Below are 11,308 nucleotides of genomic sequence, written 5' to 3' on the forward strand. Positions count from 1 at the left end.
ATGAACCAGTTGAACATTTGAACATTGAACAGTACATTTCAGTTTTCGCCAAATACTATTGCCGACGTTTTGGGTTTTCCTGTTCACACTTAGCTCTAAATATACATTCTATTTTCCTCGGCTGTCGTAATCCCTTCGTTCAAATGGAAATAATATAACTGAATGATGTTGCAACCAATTTGTCCCGGTGGAGATTACGCGGTGTATAAATCGCAAACTCTGGATATGTATCGCCGTAGAATTTCGTTGAGAGAACTTGTGCACTGTGAAAGGACATATCATCTCCGACAGAAAATGCTCGAAATGTTCAATAGTATCAACGAACAGTATCACATAATCCTCGCCGTGCTTGGCATTCCTGGTAAGTAACTGCGCCACTTAAGTAAATCAGTCTTCGTACTGTATATGATCTCGACTCTGTCTTTGTGACTGACAATCAACGCGAACAGTCCTCGGGGAATGAATTAAATCAAAAGATTACACCCGCTAAATTATACTCGCGGCGAACAGGTTCACTCTATTATTAGTCTGTTCCGTTAGGTAACGTATCATGAACTGCTCAATTAGGCATTCTCAAATTTTCTCTGAGAGAATAGTGACTCGCCGTCGCCACACATCATATATCACTGAGATTGGATTCACTGACGAATGTCAATTCATTTCCACTTTGAACTCATATTTTCAGGCCACGGAACTTTCCCGCTCATAGACCTGCCTTCTCGTGGTATCGGATTAGAAAGGGACCGTTGTTTTTGGTTTGTTTTGCAACAAGAGAATCCGCTCTTGAATGTTGCCACCAGTGACTTGTTAACAGTTAGCTCATGGGCACACAAACTGTATTCATGCATGTTCGTCGATCGTTCAACAACCTTCCTGGTCTTTTGTTACTTCTTCCTGGTGTGGGATGTGGTCCTCGACTGTTCCAGATCCGAAATGAAATGTGGAGGAGCGCGATTCGGCGTCTCCATGGTCTCCGCTTTCAGATGTATGTCCCTTTAAGAGGAAAATCGTGCAACTGAAGACATATACGAGGAAATCTGCAGATGCTGGAAATTCAAACAACAGGTGGAACGCAGCAGGCCAGGCAGCATCTATAAGGAGAATCACTGTCGACGTTTTGGGCCGAGACCCTTCGTCAGGACTGAAGACATATACCCCATTTTCTTAATAGAAAACTAGACTTGACATTAGTGTGTAATATCTGGTGGTTTCCATCTATTTTTCCTGAGATGTGGAATGATACGTTTTGTAATTGAAGTCCAACTTACCAATAAGAAGGCTTGTTAAGCCAGGTAGTGCGTGTGGGAGGAGAAACAGAGTTAGCATGAGTTCGTTCCAGATTTCATTTCTGATTTCTAAGTTCAGCCTTTTCTGTACAGGTACGTTTCATTTCTGCTTTCGGAGACACCAGAAACTGAAGATGCTGAAATCAGGTGCAAAACAACTCCAAAGCGCCAGAAGAACTCAGCGCGTCAGACAGCATCTGTGGACGGAAGTGAACAGTCGACGATTCGGTTCCGGACCTTTTACTAGGTATGCACATTTTGAAGATGATTTTCTCCTGTTCTCGACGGCATTTCTGAGAGATTCTGGTTCTGTGATTTCTACAGTCCAGGTGAAGGTTTCGGCGCGAAACGCGACTGTCCATTACCCTCCATGGATGCTGCCTAACCTGCAGAGTTCCTTCAGCATTTAGCTTTTTTTTGCAAGGGTCAGTGCACTGAGTCTGTTTTCTGACCTAGATAATCTGCCTTCCTACTTTATGACAATTAGTGAAGATGAAGCTTAAATACTTGGACCAGTTTTCCTCATTGGTACCGACGTTACATTAGTTGGGAACCCGTATGTACCCTAAGGAAGACATGGGGCTGGGCAGGGTGTCTCTGTGTGCTGAGGTGGATGGCTGCTAGCGGAGCAGATCGGGCTGGGAGGACGGTCTTGCCTCTACTTGATGCATATTGTCCACATTTACTGATAAATTGTCAAGTGGGTCCAGGATCGCACTATTTTGTAAACCGCGGGCGTTCGTTCCATGAGAGTTAAACACAACATGCTGGAGGAACACAGGATATCAGACAGCATCTATGGACAGGAATAAACAGTCGACGTTTCGGGCCGAGACTCTTCACCAGGACTTGAAAGGAAGGGGAAAGAAGCCAGAATAGGAAGCTGAGGTGGGGGGGGGGGGGGAGGGGGAGTACAAGTTGGCAGGCGAAGCCGGGCGAGAAGGAAGGCCCAAAACGTCGAATGTTTATTCTTCTCTATAGATGCTGCCTGACCTGCTGAGCACAACATAGGCCTTTCGGCCAACGATCCGTACCTTAGAAATTACCTCGGGTTACCCAGAGCCCTCTATTTTCCTAAGCTCCGTGTACCTGTCCAGGACTCTCCTATGGTATCCGCCTCCACCACCGTCGCCGGCAGCCCATTCCACACACTCACCACTCTGGGTAAAAAACTTACCCCTGACATCTCCTCTGTATCTGCTTCCAAGCACCTTAAAACTATGACCCCTCGTGTTAACCATTTCAGCCCTGGGAAAAAGCCTCTGACTATCCACACGATCAATGCCTTTCATCATCTTATACACCTCTATCAGGTCACCTCTCATCCTCCTTCGCTCCAAGGAGAAAAGACCGAGTTCACTCAACCTATTCTCATAAGGCATGCTCCCCAATCCAGGCAACATTCTTGTAAATCTCCTCTGCACCCTTTCTATGGTTTCCACATCCTTCATGTAGTGAGGTGACCAGAATTGAGCACAGTACTACAATTGGGGTCTGACCAGGGTCCTATATAACTGCAACATTACCTCTCGGCTCCTAAACTCAATCCCACGATTGATGTATGCCTTCTTAACCACAGAGTCAACCTGCGCAGCAGTTTTGAGTGTCCTATGGACTCAGACCCCAAGATCCTTCTGATCCTCCACACTGCCTCTAGAATTTGTTCTGGATTTCCAGCATCTGCGAATCTCTTGTGGCCAAATGAATTCGCCGGTTTAGCCCTAGTGCTGTCAAGTTTCCGGAAGACACTCGCTCTCCGACATTACTCCCCCACATTTAATTGTATGGCCATTTACTATTCAATTTGCAATATTTTACTATTATTTGATATATTGGGACTCCAGAATCCAAATGAATAGCTTTGCCATGCCTTTACTTAATAAATGTTCTTCTTTTCTACCACAAGGGTCTCGTAGAAATTTGTTGAATTGGTTTGTTTTGTTTGTAGTCTCCTTCGTCGTTTTATCGTTTTATTTCTGTATCATCTCCGCACTTGGTGTCAAAGCATTTGGATGTGTTTGAATGTATTCTATCATGACTCACCATTGTATTTCTCTGCAGATCGTTCTGCCACCTTTAAGATCTCACTCTAGGTACGACATTGAACTGTAAGGCTTCGTGTCCACGCGGACTCTGTGGAACAACCCGCCCGGCCTCATCCTCCCCTCCCCCCGCCCATCTCTATAGGCTTTAATTTGTTTTCCTCTGTTATCTGCAATTTCCTTTTGAAATGATTAACCATCTGCACATCCATTATCTTTCGGGCTATCGCCTCTGGCGGACTAGATCCTATACCGTGCCGTCAGCTAATGGGAACAGGTTTTCTGTCTCCTTATGGAAACCTGCCATTATCTTATACATCCGTACTAGCCTGGTGTCCAAATCAGAATCAAATCTATCATCACTGACATAGGTCCTTAAATGTGTTGATTTGTGGTAGTATAGTGCAACTCAGAGAAGTTTACTATCAGTTACAATAGAAATATTTTAAAATAAATTATTAGTGAGGTACGTTCAGAAATCTGATGGTGGTGGCAAAGAAGCTGTTCATAATGAGTCCTGTGTCTGTCTGTTTTAAGGCTCCCGTACCTCCTTCCCTGATGGTAATAATGAGACGAGGCATTCCAACTCCAACGTCAGTTTCTCCAGCCTTGTGGGTAAAATCCCTCAGCCCTGGTAAATCTCATTTTCACTCCCTGCACAAACTTTGATAAAGGCTCAACGTAACGTTTCCGGAGTTGTAGCCGCTTTTACTATTCCTATTCCCCTACGTTCTCTTCAGCATTCTGATCCTGCCAAAGCAATGTTCCAGAAATTGTATCACCTTTCCTCTTCCAATAATCTCTGCCAACGGCGGGTGATATTTGATGTACCGTGCTAATCCTTCAATTTGTCGTATTTTATGTTTCTTTTCCTGCAGTGTAGAACAACGATTCCCTTCCTCTGCATTCCCACTCATCGCGATTCCCAAATTCAGCTCCACCATTCCAGTCCCAACAAGCTCAGATTCCTCAAACTAATAGCCCGCTCAGCTTTCCTCATACTCTCCGCGCCTGTCCCTTCTCCTTTGCACTGCCCTCAAGATGTTTCCCGGCCCCTAATATTTTCTGTATAAAAGTTCAGTGCCTAACTTCGCTTGACGAACGCCAAAAATTATGTCATCCTTGCCATTTCCCTATAAACATTTCATATTCAGTTTCGTGTACCTGATTCTTTGATAAGAATGGGATACACGTTAGCAATTAAGGAACCATCCAGGCCATGCTCTCTTCTCGCTGCCGTCATCCGGGAGGCGGCAGGTCCCACACCGCTAAATTCAAGGACAGTTATTACCCTTGAACCAGTGCGGATAATTTCACTCACCTCAACTGTGAACTGATTCCACAGCACGTGGACTCACTGTTAAGGACATTATGTTTTTCAGTATTTATTATTATTGGTGTATTTACACAGTTTGTCTTCCTTTGCACATTGCGTGAAATTTTCATTGATCCTACCGTATTTCTTGGTTCTACTGTGACGGTCCGCAAGAAAATGAACCTCAAGTATAAGGTGACATATACGAACTTTGATAATACATTTACTTTGAACTTGAATAACCAAAGAAGTCCTGGTTCGGCCTGAACTGTTTTGGCATATCACTTACTAGAAGCGTAGATTCATTTTCAATCCTTAGGAGGAACTTGGATTCTTACATGGATCGGAGGGGTATGAAGACCTGTGGTCCATGTGCGGGTGAGTGGGACTAGGCAGAATAACAATATTCAGCACGGACTGCTTAAGCCGAAGGACCTGTTGCTGTGGTGTCGTGCTCTATCACTCCCCTAACCCTACCTGGTAGGGTTCAGAATATGTGGCAGTCCATGTACAAGTCTTGATTACCCGAAATATCGTCAATTCCTCCCCGCCCACCCCCCCCCCCACCCCTCAGCGACCACCCCACAGATGATGCTCGACCCGCCGAGTTCCTTCGGCAGATTCCAACATCTGCTTTCCCGGGCCTGCCAGAATATTTTCTGGGAGCAGTTGGTTCCCAGATCCTTGCTCCCTCTCCGTCCCCCCTTCACATTGCATATGCACTGTTTTCAGGTGGTATGGGTCCGGTTTGCCTTGATTTGAAGCCTGACAACACAGAACTAGCCTAGGGCAATGTCTGACTATTAGTTGCCGCTCTCTTCTCCATTGTCTCTCCTCTATTTCAGTGAATTTAGCGGCGGTTGTGATTCTCTGCCGGGGCAAGTGCGGCCTGTCCCCCTGTACCACGCGCTACCTGGTGGCCATGGCAGCGGCTGATCTCCTGCTCATTGTCAGCGAGGTCTTACTAAGGCAGATCAGTTATCACCACTTCCCCGAGAGTTTCCTGCACATTACCCCCGTGTGCAGGATTGTCTTCCTGCTTGTTCGGACGTCCACAGACTACTCTGTCTGGTTCACCGTCGTGTTTACCTTTGACCGATTCGTTGCCATCTGTTTGCAGAAACTGAGAACAAAGTATTGTACCGAGAAAACTGCAGTTGTAGTTCTGGGGACAACCGGCATCCTGCTTGCTCTAAAAAATATCCCCCACTATTTTACAATAGAACCCTGGGAGATCATTAACAACATCCCATGGGACTGTCATACAAAGGCAAGCATTTTTATTGAGCCAGGGTGGGTGGGTTATGACTGGTTTGATTCGGTCTTGACACCATTGCTCCCGTTCGCTTTCATTCTGCTGCTCAACGTTCTGACAGTGAAATACATCTTAGTAGCGAGTCGAATCCGGAGAAGACTGAGGGGCGCGAACAGCGCTGACGCTGCGCATGATCCGGAGATGGAGAGCAGGAGAAAGTCGGTGATTCTCCTCTTCGGCTTGTCTGCCAACTTCATCTTGCTGTGGACGGTGGCTCTGGCACATTTCTTGTACTATACCATTGCGGGGAAGAACCCCACCGATTACAATGCTTCCGAATACAATTTCCACAAGGTCGGGTTTATGCTGATCAATTTAAGCTGCTGTACTAATACCTTCATTTACGGGGTCACCCAGTCGAAGTTCCGAGAGCAGATTCTGTTCGCCGTGAGATATCCAGTGTTGCCAGTTATTCTGTTAATTCGCCGTTTCCGTAAGTGAGCTAAACCCAGGGCCTCCGCACAAAATGTCCCTCGGGCAAAAGGTGCCCCTGAAAAACGGTGCCCTGGGTAAACGCGCACACAAGCCGTTTTTCTGGATGAAATCAGAATCAGGTTTAATATCACCGGCATATGTCGTGAAATTTGGTAACTATACAGCAGCAGTTCTGTGAAATGCATGATAAATAAATATAGAGAAAAAACTGAGTTAACAAGTAATGGTTAATGGTTAAAATAATTAGTGCAAAAAAACAGAAATAAAAAAGTAGTAAGGTAGTATTCATGGGTTCAATGTCCATTCAGAAATCGGATGGCAGAGGGGCACAAGCTGTTCCTGAATCGCTGAGTGTGTGCGTTCAGATTTCTGCTCCTCATTCCCGACAGTAACAATGAGAAGTCCGGGTGGTGGGAATCCTTAATCATGGACGTCGCCTTTCGATCTTGCGCAGCTCCTCCCCCCACCCACCCATACCAGACAATGATGCAGCCTGATAAAATACAGTTGTCAAACTAAATCTCCTCAAACTCCTAATAAAGTATAGCCGCTGATTTGTCTCTATAGCAGCATGTTGGGACCAGGTAAGATCCTGAGATGACACTGTCATGGTCCAGTCCGTAACGTCCCCGTTCCGGCTCACGGACCGGTCCGTGGACTCCAGACTCCAGGTCTTCCTGCTATCCCTTGTCTCATTTGGGCTTAATGGTAGGCACCTGATTCTCGTCTTGGGGCCTAGAATTTAAGTGGACCTGGGGTCAAGGGTGATTGTTGGTTTGTCTTGTCAGTATCCTGTCCTTGTCTCTGTGTGGGTTTGTCCTGTTGGTATCCTGTCCTATGTGGGGTAAGTCAGGCCATCATTGCTGTTACCTTGAGGCTGGACAGTTCCTTTCCTTCCCTCTGAAGCCCTGCCTGCAACCTACACCTGTGCCTGGGGACCTGCCCTGCCTTGCCTTGCCAGTGTCTGGAGCCTTGCCCTGTTGGAACTATCTGTCCATGTCAGTGCCTTCACTAGGTAGGTCTGGCTGTTTTGCTGCTACCTAGCATTGGGAACTGTCTCGTTGTGTTCTGTGTAATGAGTCCAGGCCCTATATCCTGTATCCAAGGAGGGGTCCTGGCCCTACCTCCTGTACCCAAGGAGGGGTCCCGGCTCTGTGTTCTGTCCCGGCCCTATGTCCTGTACCCAAGGAGGGGTCCCGGCCCTATGTCCTGTACCCAAGGAGGGGTCCCAGCTCTGTGTTCTGTGTAATGAGTCCTGGCCCTATGTCCTGTATCCAAGGAGGGGTCCCGGCCCTATGTCCTGTACCCAAGGAGGGGTCCCGGCCCTATGTCCTGTACCCAAGGAGGGGTCCCGGCCCTATGTCCTGTACCCAAGGAGGGGTCCCGGCCCTATGTCCTGTACCCAAGGAGGGGTCCCGGCCCTATGTCCTGTACCCAAGGAGGGGTCCCGGCCCTATGTCCTGTACCCAAGGAGGGGTCCCGGCCCTATGTCCTGTACCCAAGGAGGGGTCCCGGCCCTATGTCCTGTACCCAAGGAGGGGTCCCGGTTCTGTGTTCTATGTAATGAGTCCCGGCCCTATGTCCTGTACCCAAGGAGGGGTCCCGGCCCTATGTCCTGTACCCAAGGAGGGGTCCCGGCCCTATGTCCTGTACCCAAGGAGGGGTCCCGGCCCTATGTCCTGTACCCAAGGAGGGGTCCCGGCTCTGTGTTCCATGTTCCTGTCTCTTCCTCGACTCTGTTCTGCATTCCTGTTCTCCCTCGACCAAGGTTCTGTGCCTTGTCCAGCCCAGGAGTTCCTTGCCCAGCCCAGTGCTGGAATTTCCTTGTCCTGTGCATGAGTCTCGCGTCCAGTCCTGTGCCCCTCCTCATCCTGTAGCTACATCTTGTCCTGACCTGGGTCTGGAGTCCGAGCCCGAGTCAAGACCTAGGTTCTGCGTCCTTGTCCAGTCTCTGGCTCGGAGTCCAAGCCCAGGCTCCTAGTCCCCAGGTCCATGTCCTGGTTCTGCTATCCTCGTCAAGTCCTAGCCCAGGCCTGGAGTCCTTGTCTTGACTGGGGCTGAGGTCATGTCCAGTGTCCTTTCTTCCTCACTTCCCTTGCTTCCTTCTCACGCCTAGTCCTGTTCCTGGTAGTTCAGTGTCTGTGTCTTGCATTTGGGTCCGCTCCCCACGTCCTCTGTATGACAGACACCCAGGAACTTGAAACTACTCATTCTCTCCACTTCTGATCCCTCTGAGGATTGGTTTGTGTACTCTGGTCCTATCCTTTCTGAAATCCACAATCAGTTCTTTGGTCTCACTGACTTTGAGTTCAAGGTTGTTGCGACACCACACAACTAGCTGGTATATCTCACTCTGATACACCCTCTCATCACCATCTGAAGTTCTGTCAAGAATGGTTGTATCATCAGCCAATGTATAAATGGTATTTGAGCTGTGCCTAGCCACACAGTCAGGGGAATGTGGAGAGTAGAGTAGTGGGCTGAATATGCACCCCTGTGGTGCACCAGTGTTGATCATTAGTGAGGTGGAGATGTTATTTCAAATCCGCACAGATTCTGGTCTAGAAATGGGCACTGGATGTGGTAATTCACATTCCCAGCCACTTAGGATTGTGTATTCTAAGTTTTACTTCAGTGCCGAGGTTTGCCTGTCGCAAGGACGTGGCTAGGGATGAACGCAGGTGCAGGACACAGGCATGGAGGCAGAGTCGTTAGGCATTAGCACCACTGCCAATGGAAAGTGGGTATCTCGGTGAGTCTTTATGCAGAGACAAAGTTCACGTGGAGAATCCAGGAGCTGATGCAGAACTTCGAACTGCCAGTCCTAAATAACCATGAAACAAGGTTACTCATACAAGAGTTGACCAATGAACTGGCAGTTCCAGGGTTTTTATCCTGCATTTACTGATGGGAAGCAGCTGTGTGTAATTTGCTGAATTGGGAACGATTGGAAGTCAGGCAAGAGGATTTAAGGCTCAATTAAAGAGGTAATGGGGAATTACCAGACAGGACCATGACAGTACCTCTCTTCCCACCCCCCAATGGTAGCCTCCAGGCTTGTCCGGATGGTCCTGATGGAAGTCCAAGATGAAGGAGCGGGAACCCAGAAACACTCTTCTGGGCCGTACCCTTCCCAGTCGAACAGGTATTAGAGGCCCCGGCCCCGACGGCGCACATCAAGTAGCCACTGGATGGTGTATGCCGGATGGTTGTCTATGATCTGGGTGGGATGACACAAGGGGCTAATGGAAACTGCTTTTACTTGAGAGATGTGAGATGTTGGGTGGATGTGCATAGATTTAGGGAGTTTAAGCCGGATTGCTGTGGGATTGATGACCCTTTCGATCTTGAACGGTCACAGGAAGCGAGGGGCGAGTTTCCTAGGCTTGTTCTTGAGCGGGATGTCCTTGGATGAAAGCCACACCATCTGCCCCGGTCGGTACTCAGGCACCGGAATCCAGCGTCAGTCGGCAGTTTTCTTATTGCGATTTGCTGACCTGAGTAGGGCCTTGCATGTCTCCTCCCAAACCTTAAGGCACCGATCGATATGGTCCTGAACCAACGGTACCACAGTCTTCTCTTCTTGCACGGGGAACAGTGAGAGTTGGTACCCAAGGGAGACCTCCCAATAACAGAACTCACCAGAGAGTTGTAGGTGTACTCAACTCACAGCCGGTGGTCGCTCCAGGTAGACGGGTTGTTTGTTGTTACACAACGTAACGTCGCCTCCAGGTCCTGGTTGACCCGTTCCATCTGCCCGTTCGTCTGGGGGTGGAAGCCGGATGCCAGGCTGACCGATGACCCCAAGGCTCGACAGAAGGCCTTCCATACTTGCAAGACAAATTGGGGATCTCGATCAGAGACGATGTCCACGGGGATTCCCTGAAGGCAGAAGACGTGGCGGATGAGAAGGTCTGCGGTTTCCTGAGCAGAAGGGAGTTCAGGGAGGGCTACAAAGTACACCATCTTGGAGAACCAGTCTACCACGGTGAGGACAGTGGTGTTTCCGCGGGAAAGGGGTAGACCGGTGACGAAGTCTAGGGCGATGTGCAACCAGGGACAGGTGGAGACAAAGTAATCCAGCTGGTGGCTGATGGGAGGCTTTTCCACGGGCACAGACGGAACATGCAGAGACATAGGAACGGGTATCCACCTCCACGGAAGGCCACCAGAAGTGTCTTTTCGGGAGAGCCAGGGTCCGATCACTCCGGGATGGCAGACGAACCGAGATGTGTGTCCCCACTGGAGAACCTGGGATCTGACGGAATCTGGCACATACAGGCGACCGCCGGGTCCATTGCCGGGGTTAGGCTTAGGGTTGGGCTTCCTTTACGTTGGGTGAGGGTTGCCCCTCACACAGGATGGTGGGAGGATAGTCTCTTGACTGGAAGTGTCCTCCTGGAAGCAGGTGTGTGTAATTTGCTGAATTGGGAATGATTGAAAATCAGGCGAGGGGATTTAAGGCTCAATTAAAGAGGTAATGGGGAATTGCCAGATAGGACCATGACATTACTTGTGTAACTCAGTCCTTCCGTGTCAAGATAAGTATTCCCTGCTGCCTGCCTTTCTTGTTTGCCGTTCAGATCCAGCAACGTCCTGTTTCAACTTAAGTTTTGCCTGCCTCCTGCTTTTCCGTTCACCCTCCTGTTTGCTGTTCAGCTGCAGACACACTCACACCCTCGTCTGCATCCTACTCTATCTCTGTGCCAGTGTCCTGTGTTTGGGTTCGCCCGTTCCTTGCAACAGAATGATCTGGCCACTATGAACCCAGTGGACACAAGCACTCTTCAACAAGCCCTCGCCAGCCAATCCTCCCAGCCTTCTGGGACAGCACGACAAATTCCTCCGGGGGGGGGGGGGTGTCAAGGAGAACCTTCGTTCCCTGTCTGCTCACATCACATGAGTCAGTAACCAG

General features: G+C 48.9%; 1 protein-coding gene across 1 annotated transcript; it reads left to right on the forward strand.

The window, feature by feature from the left end:
- Positions 1-4,981: 4,981 nt before the first annotated feature.
- On the forward strand, positions 4,982-6,399 carry LOC132401376 (probable G-protein coupled receptor 139). Its single transcript, XM_059983502.1, has 2 exons — positions 4,982-5,021; positions 5,489-6,399. The coding sequence occupies exons 1-2, from the start codon at positions 4,982-4,984 to the stop codon at positions 6,397-6,399; spliced, it is 951 nt and encodes a 316-aa protein (XP_059839485.1).
- Positions 6,400-11,308: the final 4,909 nt, after the last annotated feature.

Source organism: Hypanus sabinus, chromosome 10 (assembly GCF_030144855.1).
Source record: "Hypanus sabinus isolate sHypSab1 chromosome 10, sHypSab1.hap1, whole genome shotgun sequence".
NCBI classification, from domain to species: domain Eukaryota; kingdom Metazoa; phylum Chordata; class Chondrichthyes; order Myliobatiformes; family Dasyatidae; genus Hypanus; species Hypanus sabinus.

Excerpts from the sequence above, each read along its gene's own strand:
- LOC132401376 (XM_059983502.1), top strand. The coding sequence starts at position 4,982 with ATGGATCGGAGGGGTATGAAGACCTGTGGTCCATGTGCGG. Across the intron at positions 5,022-5,488 it reads GACCTGTGGTCCATGTGCGG|TGAATTTAGCGGCGGTTGTG; the intron begins GTGAGTGGGACT and ends CCTCTATTTCAG.